The 25,777-nt window shown below is 34.1% G+C and overlaps 1 protein-coding gene across 3 annotated transcripts in view; it reads right to left on the bottom strand.

Annotated features, from left to right (window-relative positions):
* Window positions 1-524: 524 nt before the first annotated feature.
* The window catches only part of VPS13A (vacuolar protein sorting 13 homolog A), a 260,584-nt gene continuing 235,331 nt past the window's right edge, over window positions 525-25,777 (bottom strand). Inside the window, exons 68-72 of one of the 3 annotated variants that reach the window (XM_047102413.1) lie at window positions 23,751-23,865; window positions 7,572-7,657; window positions 4,810-4,933; window positions 2,022-2,096; window positions 525-1,927 (exon numbers count right to left, since the gene is read on the bottom strand). In XM_047102413.1, coding sequence (XP_046958369.1) covers window positions 1,877-1,927; window positions 2,022-2,096; window positions 4,810-4,933; window positions 7,572-7,657; window positions 23,751-23,865 — 451 coding nt within the window. In that variant the 3' untranslated portion in view covers window positions 525-1,876. The other 2 variants (XM_047102419.1, XM_047102427.1) reach the window with 2 other exon arrangements.

The raw sequence follows: 25,777 nt of genomic DNA, 5'->3' as shown, positions 1-25,777 counted from the left end.
AAGAAGGGACAAGGGGAAAGGGAAGGGGATGCTGACCAGAACCTTATGAAACAAGGACCCTTGACTATAGTCTGCAGGCATTTACTTTTGAATGTCCCCTCTCTGTAGAGAGAGCTTTCATACTATTCTTCCTTTCTGATCTCATATTCCAATAAACTTTGCCTGCTGCTCATTTTGTGTCCACCTCCTTGATTCTTCGAAGTGGCAAAACAACAAATCCCTGGTACTGTGATAAAAAATTCTGCAACAGTGGTAGGTAATGAGGTACTTTGTTAGTGGTCCTGAATGGAACTCCAGTAAAGCAACATTTCGGATGAGGACAATCTGATCAAAGTTTTCTGGCCACTACTCTCAGGCTTAATTCTAACGTAAAAGTGGAGGAGCTTGGCAACAGGGACAATGTGTATGTTACTTTGAACAAAAGTCATCAAGGGAGCGAGCACACGCTACCATGGGATATGAAATCTGTCATCTTTTGATTCAATTTATATTCAGCAAAGGAAAAAAACATACTGGGAGACTACTGATAATAAACAATGTTTTTATAATCAGAGGAAAATCAAAGTATTTAGTAGCAGGATAGGGTCAGGAAGAAATACAATTACAGTCTGGCATGCTGTTTATTTTAGCTTTTACAACAAAGCAAGGGTTTGAGGACCCTGAGGAGAATTTCACAATTATTACTATCCAGAGTCTCCAATCCCAGAAACAGTTTATAATAATTTCATGGCACATACGACATGCATCAAATACTCTGTATTATTCAGTAACGAAATAAGACACTGCATTGTTCTCTTCATGGTTCGCAGTCATGTATTCAACCCCTTTCACTTGAAAAAGTACATTCATATTATATTAATTTACAAGATCTTGGACAAAAACCAAGAACCCCCCCCCATGACCTTATTTTTATTAATGTGCAGTCCATGATTTTTTTTCTGATGAGCTTTTAAAAGAGTGATTCTCATTTGAATAACTGTACAGAAAGCACAGCAGAAATTCCCAATCTTTTGCCAACAGAACAGGTAATTAACACTTTAGGGTACATATATTTACTTACAAGAAGGGCTGTCTGTTCTGAAGCATAACTCACATCTAAGATGGCGGGAATTTTATTTCATATTTCCAATGAATGGAGAGTTGTTATTTTAAGGCTTCAGGGATTTTCCTGTAAAGTCAGCAATGTTAAAAACGTGACTTGGGTAAACCGAGTAGATCCCATGAAGTTGGCTTGAGAAAGTATTTCTAAGGCTTCAAGCTTGAAGGGGTATTACTCAATCTGTATTATAGTATATTAAAAAATGTTTTTCATAGTCATGCTATGGAAGTATAATTCAAACCTATCCTTTATAAAAAAATAAGGAAAATAATACCAAAATATTTATCTGTAAAAAGAACTTCATGTTTCTAAAGAAACCACCACTAAAGTTTTTGATACCGAGGCAATGTTTAATTTGATCATTTACCCATCACTGATTCAGGGAGTGTGAAGATAGAAGTTATAAACTTCATGACAGAAGTTTAAAATGTGAACTAGAAACATTAAATTTACCTCCATGTGGGGTGAAATATGGGCAATTTCTCTACACTGCAGAGAATTACTTGGAGCAAGTATTTAAGGTTCATCAAATAAATGTTTCTTTTGTAAAGTAATTAGAATTTTAACCGTATGCATGATTCAAGTTAGAAGACCAAATGGATCTCCAATGAGTTGAAATATTTTAATCACCTGACTGTTTTACCTGATTGTAACTGATTTTTTTTTTTTCATTTACTTGAAATTACTTCTGTACTGTACTTCCCAGACTGGTTTTGAAAGGTACAAGGTAGAAACTCTAATGATTTATTGTTGTCTCTCTTCAGGCAGTATTCTCCATCAGAATCTCGGGGAAGGTTCTCTTGCTTCTTCTAGTTTCGTGAGGATCCACTGTTGTGGGGAAATAAACCAACATTTGCTTATTTCAAGAACTTGCAATGAAACTCAAAATGTAATCAATGTAAATCTAGAAGTTGGCTTTTACCCTAGCATCTTCTGGGGTCTTGAAGTTAATTATTTTTCCAAACTCTTTGGCATGAAATACAGACTTCACTCGTTCCTATAAACAGAATAACTTCATTAAAATGAAAATCCAGTTGCAGAAATATGATTTTAAAATGCCACAGTTTTATAAATCTGTGCTTAAAGTGTCCACCTTACACAAATTATGTACCTAAAAAAACAAACATAAAAAAGCCAAGAATGAAGAATCCAAGAAGAATCAAACACAAATGGGGCGGGGGGGGGGGGGGAAGGGCTAAATTCTAACATATCCATTATCACTAAGCTTAAGTTACAAAGCTTTGAGATTTCAATTGCTAAAGCTCTGTAACTTAAGCTTAATGATAATGGGTATGTTAGAATTTAGCTCTCCCCCCCCCCCATTTGTTTACTCAAAGGATGAGGAGATAAGTCTGGGAGCAGTGTTCCTCCTCCCCCCGCCCCGCTGCCCAAATAGTTTCTCAGATAGTTCTTGATATATGGCCATGAAATCATGATGAGCTCAGCTAAAAAAAATTATATGTGTGTACATACATACACACGTATGTGTTGTATGGGGTGTGTGTTATGTATGTAACTTCTGACATTTTAAATTGGTCATGCAATAAGAATGTAGCTTAAGCTTAATGTCCTCTGCTTTTTCTTTTTTTTTTCTGATGGCCTCTACTTTTAACATTCTTTAGGCATTCTGTTCAATGTTTGTGGGGAGAGCTAATAGTGGATGGTAAGCATGAGAGAGTCAAACAGAAATAAAAGGATTATTCAGGAGGAGGGCAGTTTACTTCCATTAACTATAGGCAGAGCTGCAGAAGAAGAAATGTGGGGGTCTCACAGGTTGAACAATTTCTCTAAGTAATTCAAACATCCATGTAAATACAGACTGCAGAAGAAATCAGATTCTTTTACTTAAAAAAAAAAAAAAGGATATACACTGATAAAAGATTTCAAGGAAAAGTAGAAGGGAAAGAAACCAAGAAGGTAAGAAGAAGGTTATTTTTGGAGAGAGAAAAAGGTATGAAAAAAGCCAGGAAAGCAGTACAGGCTAGAGCAGAAGGTAATAGCCACTATCCATTACTTTGTATAATAAGGCCACAGGGCCTTTCATTTTCTGAGTGAATCAGAGAAATTCTCAATGTGTAAGTTGGTCTAAGATCCTCAAGAACAAGTAGCCGGTCTACTCTTGAGCTGTTCGTGTCTTCGGAACGAGTGGGAAGACTAGAGAAATGGTTTTCTTTTTTTTTTATTTTTTTTTAATTTTTTTTTTTTTTAGCGTTTATTTATTTTTGAGACAGAGAGAGACAAAGCATGAACAGGGGAGGGTCAGAGAGAGGGAGACACAGAATCTGAAACAGGCCCCAGGCTCTGAGCTGTCAGCACAGAGCCCGACGCGGGGCTCGAACTCACGGACCGCGAGATCATGACCTGGGCCGAAGTCGGCCACTTAACCGACTGAGCCACCCAGGCGCCCCGAGAAATGGTTTTCAATGGTTAAACACAAGGCCTAGGGGCAGTTCTGTTCTACAGACTAGCCAAGAAAACATCTGTTGTTTTTGCCTGCCTGTGTCTACTGCCCTTTCTTCCAGCAACAACTTTTTGAGTCTTTGGGTAACTACTTCTCACCTTCTCTCACTCCAAATACTTCAGATAGAGTTGACCCTTCCTTCTTGGTAGCATCATGGTGATCCCATGACCCTCACCTGGCCAACTGGCTCACACCCGCTCTCTGACCAAAGAGATTAGTTCAGGAATAGGCATGTGACCAAAGGTGGCCCAGTGAGACCCAGGGAGATGCTTTCATTCTGCTGAGCTAGTAGGATATAAACCTGGAACTCCTGCTGCCCGGCTTGACAATGAAGCCAACACTGAAGAAAGTAGGACCTAGAAGCAGGGGTGGTGAAGAAGGAGAGAATGGAGGAGAGGAAGGGAGAGAGAATAACCGCTAATGACACCATTGGAGCATATCTAAACTAGCAGATAAAGACCTAAGACTTTCAGTTACAGGAGCCAATTAAATTCCTCAAAGTCAAAATGCAACAAAAATAACAAAGAACAAAACTTACTTTGGTTGTGTCACTTACAATATTTCCTACGCGCACAGCCAATGCCAAAGTGCCCCCTACACATAGGTATCTGGTCAAATACCATGAAGCCAAATACCTTGTATTTCTTTGTATCACATATAATATGTAGTGCAATCTTTACAACTTACAATGTATAATGAGTCTCTGCTGATTTGCCAAAGACAAGCAATTCATTTTATCTACATCCAAGTACCAGGCACTGTGCTAGTAATCAATGCAGAGTGAGAAATGGTATCTGCCTTCAAGATTATAACTGAATTGGGAAGATAATATCTATAAAAAGAAAAAGAACCACCAACAATGGTCTATTAGAGGGAGAGAGAACTTTTTAAGTATCTTTTTGTAAGATTTTCAGGGAAAAACATTTTGTATGGAACTGCTGGAGATTCTGACGTATACAAATGGATTTCTCATTTGAGTGTCCTGGACAGCAGTGAGAAAGCGGGGTTCTGTTACTGAATAGAAAATGAAATCTCAGGAACACTGTTGTCCATGTAATAGCACATAAAGTATCACATTTTTTCTTGGCCTAGCTTTCTTTTCTTTAAACCTGCATAAGACAGAAGGTGTCAAGGAAAACCATAGTAAGACAAAGCAATGTCTATAAAAGAGATGGGAAAATTACAAAGGAGGACCATTTCAATTTATTACCTTCAGTTCCAAGTTTTCAAAAAAATCTATTCAACATACCTTTGCTTCAATGCGTAATCTTCTCCCATGAACAATGAAGGGCTCTTTGGTAAACTCATCAAAACTATACTGCCACTCACATGTAAGCTGTCCAAATGTTCCTTTTGTTACAAACAAGACACCGCTGGGGGGAAAAAAAGAACCCACTGTAGACATAAAAGCACTTATATCCAGTAATATAATAATAGCAAGATATACATTCATTGCAAGTGCACATAATGCAAACAGAGACTGTATTATGAGTCATAAATAACCTTAAGGAATTTAAAAGAACTGAAATCATACAAAGTATGTCCTCAGATCATAATGAAATTAAAATAGAAACCAGTAACAGAAACAATTATTTCTAAATGCTTAGAAATTAGCATACTTCTAAATAATCCATGAGTCAAACAATCTAAGAAATTAGAAAATGTCTTGAACTGAATGAGAACTAAAATATAACACAACATAAAATTTGTGGGAGGTAGCTAAAGCAATGTTTTGTGGGAAACTGGTAGCACATAATACCTAAGTTAGATAAAATGAAGTACTTCTAAATTCAAATATGTAAGACGCTTTATACAAAATAAACTTACAGAACCTATTATTAACCAATATTTTGGAGAGCTTTTGTGTAACTAATGCTTTAGAATAAATGTTTTTATTACCAAAGCTCCATGCAATAGGCTTACCAACCTACCTCAGAAAGAGGTTTTTAAAATTAATTCTTGTTTTCCCATTTTTGAGGGGGGGGGGAAATCAAGAAATGAAAATGCATGGTCTATAATTCTATTTAATCCTTCACTCAAAGGCTTTTCTTCCCCAATTCTTTCTGGTTGAAACATCAACTCTAGATGCAAGCAGATTATTTTTTTAAGTAATACATACTTTAAGTCAAGGGACTGCAATAAAGAAAAGAGCTGGCTCCTGGTTGGGACAACTAATCAGGACTTACATCTATCACTTCAATCTTCTGTCTCTGCTCCCCTTTCTCACCAATCCTGGATGACAGGTACTAGTGGAAAAAGCCAACTGGTCCTCTCCTAGGTCCTCAACCACGTGGAAAGTCAAAGACAGGCTCATCTCGTAGTATGTTCCTGGTACTCCCTTTCCTGACTCAAAGACCTGTTTTTCTTTTTTTAAGTTTACTTATTTATTTAGAGAGAGAGACTGAGTGAGAGCAGGGGAGGGACCGAGAGAGGAGGAGATGGTGGATCCCAGGGAGGCTCCACTCTCAGCGCCAAACCCAACACCAGGCTTGATCCTTCAACTGTGAGATCATGACTTAAGCTGATATCAAGAGTTGGACACATAACCCACTGAGCCACCCAGGTGCCCCTCAAAGACACTTTAATTCTCAAATATGAAACGTGGAAATAAAGGAAATCCTAGGTACGAGTACTACCTTTCACTCAACTGCAACTAACTTCCCTTACTTTATCAGGGTTTATATGACTTCCTTTAAAGAGATCCATTATGTTGAAAAGTTTTTTAAATCTTGCAAACTAATCTATAAACTGACTCTTGTTTAACTCTGATGAGTCACACAGTTCGCTTCGTCAGTGGGGGAGAGGGTTAATAAAAAGATGACTGAAAATCGCTAGAACAAGAATGCTTGAAGCATTGCCCCCCAATTATAAAAGTTTACTGACTTAGATGCAAAATTTAGTACATACCTATAAATGCTAAAGTAGTCCTTTACAAGTTAAGAAAGATCTCCATATGTTGATATGGAATAATCTTCAAGACATAGATCTTAAGCAAAAAATTAAAGTACAGAATGGTATGTGTAACAGATTCCCATTTATGTTAAGATACATATGCGTGTATGCTTGTATAGGCAGAGAGTACTTCAAGGAGGAAACAGGTAAAAATGGTGGCCTGTAGGACCGGGAAAAGAGGGACTGGTACCTAGGATGGAATGAAGATTAACTTTTACAAGTATACCTTCTAATACCACGTGGATTTTCTATTTTGTGTTACTTTTAAATAAGAAAATTAATATAGTGTTGTAAATTCTAGACTCGGAAATGGTTAGTATGAAAAACGTTAGAAATGACTGCTAAGTTCAACAGTGAATTTGAACTAATAGGTGCTAATACAACTTCACCCTTCTCAATAGTGAACGAAACCAGAGGTTTATTGACAATTTCTTTCAGTTAGCCATAACCTCTCCTCCTCAGTCACATTTCACTCTGTGCCATCCATCCAAAACCCCCGTCTTAATACTGCAGCAGCTGACTCTTTCCTGCAGTTTAACAGTAACTCCTGCAAAAACTAGCCCCTCTGAAGCTATGCCGCTGAGTAATTTTGCATGTACCTCTATCTACAGGTCTACTTGAGGATCTGGTTGGAGCTGGGAGTATCCACGTAAGAAATCACCTGTCTCCAGTGATGTATTTACTTATGTGACTGAATCTCTATGTATGCTAATGGATAGATATCACGAGAAGACTCCTGGAGTAATCTGAAACTGTACACTTTTTTCAGAGCAGGAAGAAATGGTACTGTGAGGACAGTTTTACGGGAATTTCTATATTATTCAAATTGGTTGAAAAAATACTAAACAATTTACGTTTGTGCATGGCTATGACTTATCTGCACTCATGCACAAAGCTGAACATAAATTTATGTAGTTTTCTGATGAGGCTTGTAGAGCAAGAGGACCAGAGTTAGCAGGAATCGGGGTGACTATGTGCCAAAAATGGTGAATGTCAACTGCTTCCCTTCATGAGTGGCTCTCAGTTAACCTCTTACCAAATTACATTCAACAAAGTTACCTTTTAGTTATCATTAACATATCTGTTTTGTTGATCATGACATGGGTAAAATACTTGTATTTTGCAAATCTTCCATTTTCCATGACCTAAAAAAAAGGTGAGAGAGAGTGAGAATTTCATTAGTATTTCTATTCTAATGCAAGTAATGCATTGTGATCCTCTAAAAGCCATTTCTCAATGGGGGAAAATTATTAACATATTTATACAGTAAATACATCATATAATTGAATATTCAGAAAATTATTGCTGCTTCCTTTTTTAAAAGCACCTATTTGTACTGATTTATTCAAGATGACTCAATTGCAGCTATATCAATGTTTAATGCTGGATTTTTGGAAGATAATGTCATGACCTTACAGAGTTTAAATTGAACCTGTTAAGGTTACTATTAAACTATCACATTCATTTTCTCTTAAAAAACATACTAGTATTTGATCACCTATGTACAAAAACACATGTAAATGCTAACACATTGTAAACATATGTTATCACATAAATTAGTATTGGCCCCATCTTGCATCTTCCCTGGAATTTTCCTATCTGCCTTACAAACATGCTTTTCTTTCCCAGTCTCACAACTCATTCACAAATGAGGAGCAGAGTGTCTCTGGACAAACACGAACTGTGGGACCTAATTAGCATATACAACCTTTATTTTCAAGACTGTGGAAACACTGTCTATCCATGACATTGTCAACAATTCTTTGTCCCAGAAAATATAAAAATAATTATATAAATGAAATACACATCATTTTTAATTCTGTTGTAAATATCATTTACTCTGAGGACAGAGTTACTTTGGCTACTTAAAATATATTGTGGGCTAGCCTACTTTTTTTTTTTTTACTTCATTTTTTATTACTTTTTAAGGGCAAACAGTGTAACTGTGACTAAGATCCCTCAAAAAGAGGTATGTTAAGAATTCAGCCGAAATGTCAGATCTCTTGAAGAAATCCAAAAGAGATAAAAAGATTTCAGAAAATTGTGTTCCATTAGGCTATGTCTAACTTAAAATTAAAAGCTAACAAGTGACTTCAAAATAATCTTAGGTCATATTCTAAGAAAATATAAAATATTAAAAAGTATCAAATTGCATAGGAAGAATAGAAATTTTTTGCAGATGACAGTATTGTCTGGAAAACCCAAGTATATAAACCCAGTAACTTTGTTTTATAAACACAGTATCAAATAGAAAAATGGAAGGAAAAAAATTCTGTTTATTAGGATAATAAAAAATAAATATTTATGCATAAACTTAACAAATAACATGCAAAATTTATGTCATAAAAGCTATAGCACTATTGAGGGGAATAACAGAAAACGTGAAAATGGAAATCCATGTCGTATTCTAGATAGAAAAATTCATTACAATAGTGATGTTATTCCCTTCCCCAACCCCAATTTTTACCATCCAGCCAATATGACCCCTGGATAGGGTGTGTTAGTTTCTTCTGGGGAGAGAAAAGGAAGTGATTTGACAAAATTATACTAAAATTTCTCTACGAGAAAAAGTGTTGATACCCAACAAATTGTAAAAGCTGAGTGAGAACTAAGCTAGCAGACATGAGCACAATTGGTGAAACGGTTAAGTGCTCACTGGCAGTAATACACAGATGGGTCAACAGAAAGAATACAGATTCCAGAAACTGATCAAAATGTACACTGGGACGTTATAAAATACTACATATCCAAAAACAGGGATACATAAAATCCAGATAGCATTTTAAATTACTGGGAGAAGCATGTTTATTAAATGGTGTTTCAGGTAACATGCTAGCTAAAGCTGGGTCCCCATTTCTCTCCATACCAAATCAATTCCAGGGGGCTCATGGATTTAGGCATACAAAATGAAACTATATAAGTACAAGAAAAGGTAACATTTAAATAACCTTAAAGTGAGACAACCTTAAATATAAAACACAAAGTCTATAAAACAATATAAAAAATTGTTAAGTACTTGGAAATTAAGCATTACTGGGTGGCAAAACAGTAAACAAACAGAACAAAGTAAAATAACATAAAGATTACAGAATAAACTGGGAAAATATCTGTCAATCCAGAGATATGGAGCTAATTTCATAACAGAGAATTCTAGGAATATGAACAATTCAACAGAAGAAAACTGAGTAAACCAATAGGAAAATGTGTTAAGTGCAACAAATCTGACCAATAAACATATGAGAATATGTTCAACAACTCAAAATCAAGAAAATGCCAATCAATTAAAAATACCCTTTAAGTGAGGAATTTGACTGCTAGGATTTATCTTAAGCAAAACTATGCCAAGATATACATTGTAGAATCTTCACAGTAATACTAAGTTAAAATCATACAGGGGACTGTTTAAATAAATTATAGTATAGCCATACAATGTGACATTATGTGGTCATGAAAGAAAAATGCAGATGTGCATAATGATATAGAAGGATGTGCAACATATATTAAATGAAGAGCAATTACATTGCTGGGAATGAATGGGGGTACTAAAAACATACATGTACATATTTATATATTCACAAGACATATCTGGAAGGGTTGGTGATAACACACTACACTGTAATAGCACTTATCTCTGGGCTTGAAAAGGTTAATAGTGGGGGCAGAAGTGAAACTACTATTTTTAATTTTATACACTTTTCAGTTATTTTTTGTATTTGAAAAGAAATTAGCTTAAAGGTATTATTTTCTTTTGTTCTGTATAACCAAGTTTAAATATCAAGAGTACAGGGGCACCTGGGTGGCTGAGTTAGTTAAGTGTCTGACTCTGGATTTCGGCTTAGCTCATGATCTCAAGGTTCCTGAGTTTAAGCCCCACACTGGGCTTTGTACTTGCAGTGCGGAGCCTGCTTATGATTTTCTCATTCTCTCTCTCTCTGGCCCTCCCTTGCTCACTCTCTCTCAAAATAAACTTTAAAAAAAAAAAAAAGGTTAAAAATCAAGAGTACACATGCTGATCTCAAGAATATCACCACTACTGTAAGTCAAGAGTCTATATGCCTCATTAATAATCCACAACCTTCAAACAGCTTAAAAGCTATGGTTTACCTCTAGGTACCTAGCTTCTATTTTAATGTTTTAAATTTGGGCATTGTAGATGAGCCTGCTTCGCAATACTTTCCACTTTTCACACCCAACTTAAATAAAACGTAACCTGTGCATATAAGCAATTAAACCAATGTCAAACGTCACAGTAGCATCTGGTGGAAGTAAAAGCTAGAAATCCCCCCAAAAGTCACTCATGCTATGTTTTCTGGAGCTCACCAAAAACCTTAGATGCAACACTTGAAAGACAAATGGACACGATTGTCATATAGCTGCCTATTTTGAACATACACTGAACTGTGCTGTTATCAGAATGGATATATTTGAATAAATATCAAAGATAAGTCCTTATATAGCAAAACTCATTACAAACAGGTGAATAGAGAATAGGGAACCCAGTCCCATAGAAGCATGGGAGTGAAAGAATATGATGGCTTATCAACCATCATCTTCCATCATGCCGTAAAATCTACAAACATCATGCCTTTGATTACAATTTCCTAATTATTTCACTTTATAAGTTTTCTATATATTTAGACTTTTACTTTTCATAGCATCATTATAAATCATTTCAGAAAAAAAAATTTTTCAACCTAAAGCAAAGTTACTGTTCATCCAAACACGAACTTATATACACATGAAATAATGGAGAATCAGGTAAGTGTCTTACCCACCTACTCTTCAAAGCAACCTCATATGTGATTAGCTAAGATTACAGTTAAGTGACTTGCTTGGGGTCATACTGTCAGTTGCAAAAGTGGGCTCAGAAAAGTGGTTTCTTCCCTTCTAGTTCCAGTGCTTTTCACTATACCATGATGTTTCCTCTTACGGTGCCAGTCACACGTTTCCCATGGTACCTCAAAAGTGTCTTCAATATCCCTGATGCTGGATGTCGCTGAAGCAGGCTGCTAAAGCAGTGCAGGCAGGCTGATTTTTTTTTTTTAGGTTAGTAGGGTTCAAATAGTTCAGTGTTAATATCCTGTCTTCCTCTTTCCCAAACAGATATTACGTATCAATGTTTCTGCTGAAATAATTTGTGATACCCTTTAAAATAAATGAAGAACTACAAAACTAGGGCTAGGAATCACTATATAGAGCCTTTGCATAAAGACAAAAATTTGGCTGAAATCCAATAATTAGGCTGAAGTATCAAGTACATTAGCCAGTATGTTAGACATGTTAGCCTCATTTAACATGTGGTGTAAAATAAAAAAACAAATTTTGCCTTATTCATTAAAATACACATCATCGTTTGAGAACACAAAGGAACTGTTACATATAACTGTCAGAATTTATAGATAATTAAAATGTATGGTTACTGGTGAAAGGGTTCTTTTTGCATTAGAAGAGTATGTAGACTTTAGTTTATTAGATACAAATAAATCCAAAGTGACTGCAAACCTAGAAATACACTGATGGTAGGAACCTATAAGATAGGGGTGTCAGGGTCACCCTCTACTAACATCCACATTTCATATCAGGTAATTCCAATACTTTAGAAAAAGAAGAGACGCTGAAAATTATATTGCTAACACATTCAAGTCGTCCAAATGCTATGAATCAGCAAAGTTCTATAACAAAAATATTTCTGAAAAGAACAAAGCAAAATATGAAAACACAGATACGGGGAATAAATCACAAACATGGAAGGCTTTAAATCCCAAACAATCTAAAGTGCTAATATTCATGGCAGATTTACTTCAGGAAATTGGATAAAGGATAAGAACACACAGTTCAGCAAAACAAAACAAAACAAAACAAATCAAAAAACCCCCAAATCTGATCAGTACCTGGCTCTTTTGGAAGACCACACAGTCTCATGGAAGTATAAATGGTTTTTGTTGGTTTTTTTTTAAAAGACAGAAACATGAAGGATGAGAGGAAAATGAAATTCATCTAGATGAGAAATAAAGAGTAAGAATGCTATCAGACAAGACAATCTACTGGACAACAAATAAACAGCTTTATACACTGGCTAATTTGAATAGTCAGCAGATGATGGGGAAAGAGGAAAGGCCTATAAACAGATTATACTAAAAAATTAAGCTTGTTTTTAAAAACAACAAAATGTAGGTAGGCAATCGTAAATTAAAATAGTAAAGGCTATCATTTGTCAATTATTTAAGAAGTAAATAGACAACTTGTTCAAAACAATCGTATCTTTAGAGAAAAATGTGATCAAGAAGCATAACTTTCCTAGAGTTATTAGATTAAAGGTTAGAGATAAAAACGGTTTTACTAATTCACTTCAAACATGAGAGATTTCAGGGCCCTAGCCAGGAGACACAAGGCATTCAACCATGCTTCATGATAAAATGTAGTGGAAATTCATTACCTCAAAGCTCAATAATTTCATATACCTAACACAATAAGTGTAACCAACAGTGAAGGAGTGTTATTTGGCCTATTCTGTGAGGCAAGTTGATGTGGAAAAAAAAAAACAAAACCCTTCAAATCTCAGTGACAGTCATCAAATCTGGTAAGGAATCAGGTCTTTCTGAATCTCCCATACCTTTGTCTCCTCCCAAGCTAATGAGCTATTCTGATTGTTAATCAAAAGGGTAAATTCTGCTAACAGTTTAGACCGGGAAGGAAAGTGGAGTATAACCCTGCCAACTTAAAAATCAAATCAAGTAAACTACTACTACCTTAAGAGATATGAACTATCATCAACTGGCTCAACTCAAAGACTGGAGAAAGGACAGAATTATGCTCATGACACAATTATGTGCATTGATAATAAAAGACCATTAAGTTGGCCCTTCCAGAAGAAGGACCAAAAATAATTTTAAGTGGATAGTTACAAGTCTGTCTAAACACATTTCCAGCAGAACCTCTACTGAGCATCATTTATTGACCCATCATGCTACACATACTTAAGAACAACTTATTTTAAACATTTTAACATTTCTCTCAAAATAGTATGTAATTCAGAGCAGTCCAAATTACTGACGATTGTTTCTATTGTTCACCAATTAATATGTGGAAATGGTTGTGATATTTTAATTACAGTATTCTATTAATGTTGAAAGGAAGAAAAAGGGTAAGATTTATTAATGCTTTTATCCTGATAAAAAGGAGACAAATGTGGAACATAAAATTTATATAATGACCAAGAACTAGCATCAACTGGTATTCACCTGGAATAATGAAAATACAATGAGTTCTTACTATACACTGTACTAACAGTCACATACATTACCTTACTTGTTTAAATCCTATCAACACCACCAAGGTTACTGTTATCTTGGTACTATGTTACCAACACCAAGGTACTGTTGTATCTTGGTGTTATGATACTAACACTACTTAACACCAATTGTTAAGTAGTAGAATTATCTCCATTTTACAGTTTGGAAATTGCGGCCAGGCAAGCAGACTAGAAGATTATAAAGCTAGTGAAAGGAAAAGCTGGAGCTGAATTCAGGTTTACTTGGCTCTAGAATCCAGGCCCTGAGCCATAAGATACTGCTATAGCTCAGATAATTTTTATTGTCAAAATGGGTTAGCCCAAAGAACTACGTATAGTCCAGCAGATACAGTGCGCTGCCACTTTAACAGCTCACTGTAATCTGGATTCAGATATCCTACAAGCTGTACCGTATCTCTTACAATGCTCCAGTGTCATATAATACCTAGGAATCATTATCTTCTTGGATGGTTGGGTATACCTTGTCTCTTTTGATTCCTACAGTTTCTTAGAGCCTTGCATTTAGTAAGCAGCTCAACAGCCAATAGGAATGAGACTGTGAAGATCTGACAGGACAGGAGGGATGGCCTCTAACACAGCTTTTGTTTTGTCCCCAATAACTAGAATAAAGTTCACTACGGTTATAATCTCAGAAAAGATGAACAGCAATGTTGACTACTCTCTTCAGACCTGTAATCTTAAGATCTAGAAGAGTGTCCAATACAAAACTAGTAAGAATTTAACAAAATACTTGTATGAATACATGACACTGTTTCTTCCTGGTATTCATATAACCTATACTACCAGATCATCTAGCAAAAATTCAATTACACGTATATAATTATACATTCACTTTTTTGGCAATTTTAAAATTTGAAATAGCCTGCCAATTCTAAAAAAGTTAACTTTACAAGAAACATGCAGCCTCCTATGCTTATATATTCCACCACTGGAGCTTCATGAGATCTTTAACTAAAACAACTACCTCAGACCGGAAGTGCCACAAAATGCCTACTGTACATTTTCTCCACACTGCTTCCTATAGGGTTCTTCACAGTGGTAATTTTTCACAGAAAATTTGACATTAAAATTCATTAGAGTCATCATCAAAAGTAACTGGGACATCAATTTCATTTGAATTTGTAACTAAAGACTGATAGAAAAAGTACACGGTGCTTCCTTCCATAGATGACATGAAAGTTTGTTTTTGGATGAATCAAAGTGGCCTCCAATTTAATTCTGCATGAAAATGAATTGCTTCATTTGGCAAGAGAACACCTTTCTTTCATAGGACATTTGGCCAATAAAAAATAGATTTTTCATAACTTACACCAATGTTTTCTAAGAACACTACTGTTAGAGCACACACTAAAAAAAGTCTCAAATGAGCTTTCCTAAGCTCAACTCATGCTGAGACTCTGCGTGCTGTCCACAGTAACCAGGGGAAGTCATATGAGGTAGAGCTCTAACACAGAAGTAGAGAGGTCATGTACTGAGTTCCAGGTTACAATTTAGCACCTATAGCTAAAATAAAGGCTAAATAGCTTCTAAGCTAATAACTACTGCAAAGTTGAAGCTCTATTTGCACATCTTTGGGAAGAAGAGAGACTCCAGGTGAACCTACCTGAACATTTAAGGATTTATTTTAAAGTTAAATGTACTAAATTTTCTATTTTAATAGTATTTAGCCTTCCCTAAAAGATTTAGAAATTGAATTGGTCTCATTCAGGTTACTGAATTAAAAAAGAATCAAAAAAACCATTTTATAATTGATACAAAGAAAAAACTCAAGTAGAATCATCACCTCCAGAAAAAGATATAATTTCAAAGTCTTATTCAAAAGGTATTGTTATGTAATACTGGAAGGTTCTAAGTGGAGTGAATTACTCTTCTGGTGCAAAATAAAGTCAGTGGGACTTACTACTAAATGTTGGAAAGAACAGGCCTTCTAAAATGATGTATCAAAGACTAAGAGACCTCCGCTAAATTGATAAATGATGTATTAGAATGTATCTAGGTTAATCTCCTTTCTCATAGGATCTGCTTTAGTTGAGATGCTAAGAGCTCTAACTTGCCTAGATAACAGGATTTGGCTCTCTTCAGTTGTCTCATCCCATTCAGAAACTGGCTTCTGGAGGGGAAGAGTTACAAACTGAAGAGTAAAATCCAATAAGCATCTGTCTCCTAGTTCTTGTCCACTTACTCAAAGTTTCAGATGAAGCCAGGAAGAATGTTCAGCACTACTCTGGTGATCTGACTGCCTATGGTAAGCCCTTTCTTCCAGATCAGTTGTAATTCTCCTCCAGAGGTAAAGGGAAAGACCACGTCGGCTGAAGGCAGTTATCTTCCAATTGCTATTAGGGCAGTGTTTGAGGCTAATTATAAACATCTGTAATTTCTGAAAGAAAAGAAATATACAACAAACAAAAACAGCCTCCCTTCTACAACTCACATAATCGCAACTATGATATTAAGGTAAGAGATGTAAGAGATTCAAAGACCACACAGATAAAGGTTTAAAATATCTGAAAAGCTTAAGAGTATGCTAACCTCGTGGAATAACCCAGCTGACAACATTCCTACACGTGAAGGACATAAGGATCACACACACTCATTTTAAGAGGATATTTATTTAAGGGATGGAAACTTTGTAAAAAGGTACAAACATGTTCAGTTAAAAAGAAAATAAAACTTCTATAACTACAAAAAATTATAAAAATTGAGAAAAGGTTCTGCTGGCTTTTATGTATTCTAGAAATAAAGACCAGTTTCCCACATTGGGGATTATTCCATGGATAGATCACTTTTTTAATTTTTAGAAGTTAATAATTCTGCTTATAAAAATTTATAACATAACAGAAATTTATGTATTTGGATCACAATCATGTTAATAAAAAATTTAAAAAGGAAATATATCATAAATGGTGGGGAGATAGGATAATTTTTATTTCTGTAGTTTCTGACTTCACTGAGCATGTACTACAGTCGCAAAGTAAAAAAAAATCTAATTTTTGAAAATTTTCTTATCAATGTTAGCTAACTGATTCACAAGAGGAATTTAGCTTTTTCCATGGAAGTATGGGTCTATCAATTTTTTAATTCATAGAAATCCCAAGTTCTACATTCAGAAAAATCTTTGTAGACGTATAGTTAAGCATTTTCTACTCTAAATGATAATCTAAATGATAATTTAGAAAAACACAGCATACCCAATCAAGAATTACGTGTTTAGCTAAGTCTCAAACTATCCTTTGTTCTTCAAAAACACTGATATTGACTATACTATTTTGAACAAATATTTAAGCATCTCTAAGATTCAGAAAATGGCATAATGCAATTTAGCACATATCTTTGTTACCATTTCATTGCTTAGAATATACATATGTAATAAAAAGGCTATATTAAAAACCAACTTTACAAAGTTATTAGACATTTAATTTAAAGCTCATTTTAGAGGTACACTATTGCTAAATAATTACCAAATAAATTCATCACACTGAGATAATGGACATGAAAATGGTCTACCGCATTAAAACTAACCAACCACAAACTGCTACATGTGAAAATTTTAAATTATTCTAACTAGCTCCCTAATAGAGACCAATTTGAAATCATGTGTTTTATTCTTCTTGGATTCAGTACTTTCGATAATGTTTTACACAGTACTGTTTATACTCACTGCACTTCATGAATTCAAACATTCATCCACTGAAATTAAAGATTAAGTTAACAATCTAAACATTTTTAATCTCCATTTATCTCAAAGGTGCAGGGATAAATTAAAATGGACATTCTTTTTACATACCCATCACAATTACTTGCTATAAATGAATAATTTATGTATCTTATTTAGACCCCCTAAGACCTTTAATGTTTTTTGACCATTATAAATTAATAATAAATTATACATTTGCAAGGAAATCTACAAAAACAAAACCAAAGGCTTGAAGGGGTAGTAGAAAAGTACTCAGTAACACTTTTGTTTGTCTCTGGTCCTCCTCCCATTACTATAGGGTAGTATGATGCAAAATTTCACCACAGGGGTTAAATCAGACGAACTACTACAGCAGCTATTGTTCTTCAGGATATATGACCTTGGGATGTAAATACAGTATCATGTATTTCATGTTGAATATTGATGTCCTAGGCTCTATTTGCAAATTTTAATAGCATCACTTTAAAATCAACACTTAACACTGATATGTTTTGAACAAAATTTCAAAATGTAAAATTTATAAAATCCAGATTATTTTAAATATGGAAACAAAGTGAAATTTATTTTTTTATAAGGAATATTGACAGCAATATTATTCTGGATTTACATTTGTTATATCCAATTCATCTTACTTCACTTATAGGCTGCTCTTATAAATTTATCCATGGTAAAGATGTCCACAATTTCAGGATTTTTATGAGTTTTTCTTCCTGCCAGTTTTCAATGTTACTCAAGTGTCAAGTAAATACAAAGGCAAAGAGAGAATGAGTGATGATTCCCTTAGAGATGATAGAAGAACCCCTCCTTTCCTTTTTCTATACATAAGCAGTGATCATATAGAAATTTAGAATATAAATAAAGGATATGGAAAGGTGTGGTACGACTTAATCTTTCAGATGTAGCTTTCTACACTTTCTCATTATAAAATACTTCCATTTTAAAATTCTAATTAATTATAAAGCCTCTAATAAGCATCTCATAAAAGTGCCAAAGTTGAACTTATTTTCTATATATTTGGTGAGGAGTAAGAAGATATTTTTGTTCATGTCCTATATTTCCAACATGAGCACACTGGTGTAAAATAACAGAGGAATCTTCAATCTTGAATTTTTCTGTAATAAAAAGCAACTTTTTTTTACTGGAAAAATAGTATTGGTGGTCAAAGCAGCTTGAAAAGATTTTTCCCTGGGCATGAAAACAGAAACAGAAAGAACAAGGGCAGTTATTCTGTTAAGAACATATTTCCCTTCTAAGTACTAAAAATTTAAGAATGCTAAATCCTTAAGACTACATGAACTACATGACAGCTTATTAGTTACTAGAATATGGTTTTAAATCATTGCACTGTTTAAGGGATCTTAAATAAATGTAACCCTGTCTACAATTTTCTTTTCATTGAAATGGCAAGGCAATGCTGAAATATCCAGAACTTTTCCCGATAAATTCTTAACGAATCGTTATGAAACCTATACCATAGCATTAAGTGTCACAGACCAACCACAGGAAAGTCAGTAAATGTCTTGTAATCAAGAAGTTCAGTAGTTTTCCCATTTAGAAAGGCCCTGTGCCTCGATGAAGTGTAAAAAGTCAATATAGACATTTCCAGGCCTTTCCTAAGACATACGCAATACGTAATAATAGGTTGTGCTCTTTCTAGCTCCTTGTAGAAGGAGTAGGTTTTGTTTGATTTTGGCCAGGGGTGAGAGACCAATGGCGATAAGATGGATTTACACCGTCTCTGATACAAGTCATGACTATTTTAATGGTCACTGTTCTCATGTATTTACTCATCCAAAAAGAGAAGAATACTATTTTGGTGAAAACAATAATTAAATTATTTGGCACTCACATATTTCTTAGTCCTAGTATATACAACCTTGATTTCTATTTAATTTAAATGAATGCTAGGCAGGTAGAAATTTCAAAAGACCTTATCATTTTTTAGCTTCTTTTTTTGTAAGCTCAATACTAAATAATCAAACTAGTCATTTTCTAAGAAATAGAACAATGATTTATAGAACTAAAATCTTGGTAAACTTAAGAATCAGAAGAGATTCAGAAATGATGAGTTGAATCAATTAAACCAAAAGTTGATTAAGCAATTATTTACTACAATCCAATTAATATAAGCTCAATATAAACGGATTAACATAAGTCAAGGTAAATGTTTCTCTGTTGATCCAAAAACACAGCAGTCATAGGGATTACCATTTAACTAAAAAAGAATTAGAAGAGAGAGACAGGCAAACCGAGAAACAGACTCTTAACTATAGAGAACAAACTGATGGTTTACCAGAGGGGCGGTAGGTGGGGGGATGGGTGAAATAGGTGATGGGGATTAAGGAGTGCACTTGTCCTGATAAGCACTGGGTAGTATAAAGAACTGGTGAATCACTATATTGTACACCTGAAACTAATACTATACTGTATGTTAATGAACTGGAATTGAAATAAAAACTAAAAAAAAATATATTACTACTAGTCATTCACCTTTAGACGATTTCTTTTGTACATCTAACTGAATAGTGAATTAGGACAAGATAGGGGCGCCTGGGTGGCTCAGTCAGTTAAGCATCTAATTCAAGCCACGATCTCAGTTTGGGAGTTTGAGCTCCGCATCAGGCTCTCTGCTGTCAGTGAGGAGCCCGCTTGAGATCTTCTACCTCTCTCCACCCCTTCCCACTTGTTCACAAGTAGGCCTGCTCCCTTTCTCTCTTGCAAAAAAAAAAAATTTTTAAATGGGACAAAATCGTTCAAGTTGAAAATTAAAAAAAAATACTATAAAAATACTATAAAAATTCTTCTAATATCCTGAATTAATGTGTAATATTTTATAATAGGGATATAGCATATGGATATTTAGGTTAACAAGTAAATATAATGGCTATAAAACCAACTTTGTTCCTTGTTTCACAAAAATATACATATAATGAAATAAAAAGTGAACCAAAGAACATTATTTTTCATTCTAAGACTACACATTATGTCACCACCCAACCTTCCATGACAAATCATGAATGTTCCTTATGAGAGTGGTACAACCTATATGATTTTGGAATAGAACAACACATTCATATTGAAGTTACATAAGTTTATTATTATTAAAAGAAATTTGACAAAAATACTTTTCAAATGCTAAATATAAAATAGACTTGGTGTTCCTATTATTTTTCTTTTACACAATGGAATTATAGCCCAAAAAATTTACAGAGAATATTAGAAATGGCATTTTGCTAATAAGCAGATAATTTAAAAGAAAACTAGTGAACATTAAAGAAATATTTAAGTCTACCTTTAAATCGTAAAGACAAACTCTGCGTTTTATAAAGCCACAAAACATATACAAGCAAATGGTAGAAAATATAATATGCCCCACTTTGGATGTAAAATACATTTTTCTGTGCTTAATAATGCAATTACTTTGCTTTCTGACAATGTGCAAAAACACATTTTCAAAGGAAAAAAGTATTTTCACTCCTTACAAATGGATATATAGGCATTAGGGTAGCAGTCATACAAAACATGTTAATGAAACATTCCAAATAAAATGACAAAGAACACATGAATTTAACATTTCAGATCTGACTCATCATCATCATCATCATCATCATCACTACTGCTACTGTGAGTCATGATCCACTCCCTGTAGACCTGAATTTTCTGTAAGCATGGTAAAGGAAAAAAGAAGCACAAAGGTTAGTCAGGCATGGCAAAATGCTTGCAAACATGTAAAATTGTGAAATGTTCGAGTCAGAATAATTTTGAAGCAGACTTTTCAGATGAGTAGGGCAGTAATTATGGATATATTCCATAACTTAAGAGACCTAAGACTAGTAAGTTCCGCTGGTTGGAACACTCAATGGGTAAAATAATTCGGTAATACCAGTAAGGTATTTCGTGAATATATTAGAATTGTTATCCTATTTCTCTAGCAGGTAACTTGAATTGACTACCAGGAAGCACTATAATATGGCACTTCCTTCTAGATGCAAAGGCATACAGAGTATTATTTTATATTTAATGATATTTTGATCCATATAATTTAGTGAACACAGAGTACCTTTTTTTGGAGAATTAGAAAAAGAAAAATGAGAAACATTTCAAATATTAAACATTTTCGAAGGGCACCACTGTCAAGTCACTTAGACGAAATCTTGGCAGATGAGATTTTAAATCCTGTTTCTATGTCATCTACTTTTTTTCTCTATACTGCCATTCATGGATTTTAAACAGTGTGCTAATAACAGACTTGTGATTAAAAAAGCACCATTACCACCAAACCAACAACCTACTTCTTACACCTGTAAGAGATAATGCTAACCAAAAACATCCTAAGGCCTCTGGTGAATTCCTACAGGTATTCCAGCTACTACTGTATTTATGCTCTTGCTGAAAAACAAGTAAAATGGCTGACAAGGATTGTGAGGTTTTAGTCCTTTAAATAGCTCTTTTAGCAATTAATACTAAGACTGGCCTACTAAAAATAATATGCACCTTTAAAAACACACAGTCAAGAGTCCTGACCTTTAAATCCCAAAATTTAAAGCTTCAGTTAACAATTAATGAATATATAAAATACATTTACTTGTCACTAAAATCAAGCTATCAGCTGTGAGAAATTTTTGGTATCTCATGTCTCTCTCCTTTTGTTATAATCTATTCCCTGATAATGAGGATGTATTTCTAAATTCTCCTCACTACTCACACTTCCTTCTTACTAAATTTATTAAAAATTTCTCAAGAAATATTTTTAGTTTTTCAATAGGTGATGACTAGGCACTCCAATAAAATGTTAGTAGTATGTTATTAACATAAGTTACTAATGTAAGGTACACGTTACCTTCCCTAACAAGGGAAGGCAGCAACTGAATAGAAGTATATTTTTCAAATGTATTAACCATAGGTGACTTCTGCACCATTTGCATCTTCCAAAGAATGATACACTGTCATTGCAGAGATTGTACGAAATGCCTTTTAGAGCACAACCTCTCACTAGGTTGCCAGTTCTACCCCATATGCAATTATTTTGAGGCTTTAAAAACATTTTAAATACAGTATCACTTTATTAAATAATACACATTAACTCAATGGTCATGTTTTACTATATTGGATGGAAGCACCTTTTATTCAAAATGATATTCTCTACATGCAGTGGGTAAAATACTGAAGTTTTAAATATTTACCATAGTCATTTTCAACATGAAAATATTTAAAATATCAAGGCTATAAAGGAAGCACCATATCCCTACAGGTTATTATTACTACGAATATTTTCAAGTCTACTTAACATAACGACTCCTGGTTTGTTTTCAAACAAGTGATTTACTTTAGTACTCCACATCTAAACCACAGATGAAATAACTTGAAATCGGTATAACCTATTATGTATGCTACCTACACCATAATCCAAATTTTAAAAAGGACAATTTTCAAAGTAAGAAAAGTATCTAAACTGGTAAAATATTCTACCTTCAAATGGTCTACTGTTTCAAAAGCCAATTTTCCTTTCTAAAAGATGTTGGCTTTCATGTGAACTGCTTATCAGATTCCACAGGTTTTAAATAGACTACACAAGCATAAGGCAGGAAGAAGGTCATGGCCACTTGAATATTTTCCAAAGAAAAGCCTAAGAAACCCAAGAATTCACAATAGCAGTGGAACTGATTTTTCCCTTATCCGTGCCCAAGTGGACAGGAGAATTGTATTAAAGCTACCAGTGGCTTGATATGCAGAGGGAGTCCCCTACACAGAAATGGTCTAACTGGTTAAGTAAGTACCACCAATTATGAGGGTACAAAAGGCATGATGGTTTGCAACAAACCTAGCAAATCCAGTACAGAACTAAGAATACCCTATAACGAGATCAGATTCACTAAAATCCTATATAAAAAGTTACCAATACGAAAGCTTTTCTTTGTATTCAAAATACTGAAACAGCTGTACGTAGTTTGTAAATTTTAAGACTAAAATCTACTGCTGGCTTTCACTTGCAAAGTCATGCATTAACTGTTTTCATATCAAACTTTTTGATGCCTGTAAAGAAGAAAAAAAAATCTTATAGTAAATAAACGTACATTAAAACCTAAGTAAACATAAAAAACTTCTAAACAGAATTAAGCAAAACATCTAAAGCCCAAATAATCTAATATATATTGGAATCATTATATAGATACTTGTAATAAAGCAAACTTGACTAAATTAATCTTAGTGTGTAAGATACTTCTTCACCCACCTGTAACATTTGGTTGCCAGTCCCATCCCTCAACCTGTAAGGTCTGATAACTCCATCCTCATTAAAGAATCGAGGGGGTCGCAGGCTCTCCACTTCATCAGAACTCTCTGTAGCTCTACAGAGAAGAACATATAGCTTGAGTATAAAAACTATTCAAATACTCTTATGTACAATTTAAAATGCAACTACTGAAAAGAATGTTCTTTTGGATAAGACTCTCACATCACTCCTCTATTTTAAAATTTGTCTTTATGACACCAATAAATGTAAGTTCTCTAGAAAAATATAGACTTGAAGTTTGTTTACAGATTGTCTTGGACTTTCTTTGTACACAATAATCAGAGAAGCAGCAAATGATGAGTACTGCTTTTTTCTTTTTTTCTCTGCTTTAAGGCTTGTAACTTCTTTTTCTTTTCATACAATACTGTTTGGTTCCTCCAATACAATGCTAAATATAAGAGGGGACTGTAGGCAACCTTGTCTCATTCTTAGCTTTAAAGGGAAAGCTTCTACTGAGTTTTCCATGAGGAACCAATATTAACAATAATTTTCTTTTTTAAAGGCACCTTTTGCCAAGCCAAGGAAGTTCATTTCCACTCTTAGTTAGCATATAGTTCTTGTTATTGTTTTGGAAAATTTTGAACGGGCAATGAATTTTAATTAAGAAATTCCTGTCTGGTCATTGCTGTGACCTTTGGTTAATCTCCTTCAATCTATTATTGCTATAAGTCAAATTACATGTATGTTGTTTAATGTTCAAATACCCTAACATATTCCTACTTGGGCTGATATGCATTGCTTGAAATACATACTTTGCTAAATCTGGTACTGTAATAATTTAACATTTTTGACTGTATGGACCTACATGAGAATGGTCCATTTGTTTGTTCACTCATTCAACAAATATTCAGAGATTCAATAAATATTAAGAACTTACTACATAACGTACCCATATATATAAAACACATACCATGGGGTAAATTCATCAGTTAAAAAGCAGATTGGCAGAATGGATAAAAAAAAGTTGATCCAACTAAATGCTGTCCAAAAAAGATTCACTTTAGAATCACAGACACAAATAAGTTGAAAATAAAAGGATGGAAAAAGATATACCATGTAAACAGTAACTAAAAGAGAGGTGGAATAACCATATTAAGATCAGGAAATAATTAAACTTTAAACAAAAAATTCTCAGATACAAAGAACATTTTACAAGAAAAGTGTTAATACACCAAGAAGATATAAAAATTTTAAACATATAAGTACTTAACAAGAGAGTTCTCAAATACATGAAGCAAAAACTGGCAGAACTAAAAAGAGGAAAAATCTACAATTATAGTTATTTTTGTATCCTACTTTCAGTAGTGAGTATCATATAGACAAAAGATCAGCAAGGGAATAGAAGATATGAATAACACTATAATCTAACTAGACCTAACAGGCATCTATACAGAGAACACTTAATTCAACAATAGCAAACTACATATTCTTCTCAAGCACACACAGAATACTTTCTGGGACAGACTATGTTTTAGGCCATAAAACACATCTCAGTAAATATAAAAGTTATACTAAAACTTGTAAAGTATGTTTTTTTCTGGCCACACAGAATAAAATTAGAAATCTATGAGAGAAGGAAATTTGAGAAATTCACAAATTTGTGGAAATTAAACAGCAGAAGCCTAAATAATTAAAGGTCCAAGAAAAGTAACAAAGGAAAGTAATTACTTTGAGACAATTGAAAACAAAAACACAACAAACCAAAACTTATGGGATGTAGTGAAGACACTGCTCAGAAAGCAATTTATACTGTGAGTGCCCAACACTTAAAAAGAAGAAAGATCCCAAATCAATCATCTAACTTTACACCTTGAGAAACTAGAAAAAGAAGAGCAAACTAAACCCAAAGCTAGCAGAATTTGGAGGAAAATAAGAAAAATTAGGGCAGAAAAAAAATTAGAGGAAAGAAAAATACAATAGAAAAACAATGGAGGGAGTCAATAAACCAAAAATTGGTTCTTTGGTAA

The sequence above is a fragment of the Lynx rufus genome, unplaced genomic scaffold, assembly GCF_022079265.1.
Source record: "Lynx rufus isolate CCGP_SWC_20201006 ecotype Redwood Valley unplaced genomic scaffold, mLynRuf1.p SCAF_10, whole genome shotgun sequence".
Lineage (NCBI taxonomy): Eukaryota > Metazoa > Chordata > Mammalia > Carnivora > Felidae > Lynx > Lynx rufus.
Note: the sequence above shows the minus strand (reverse complement) of the source record. Positions and strands in the feature narration are given on the sequence as shown.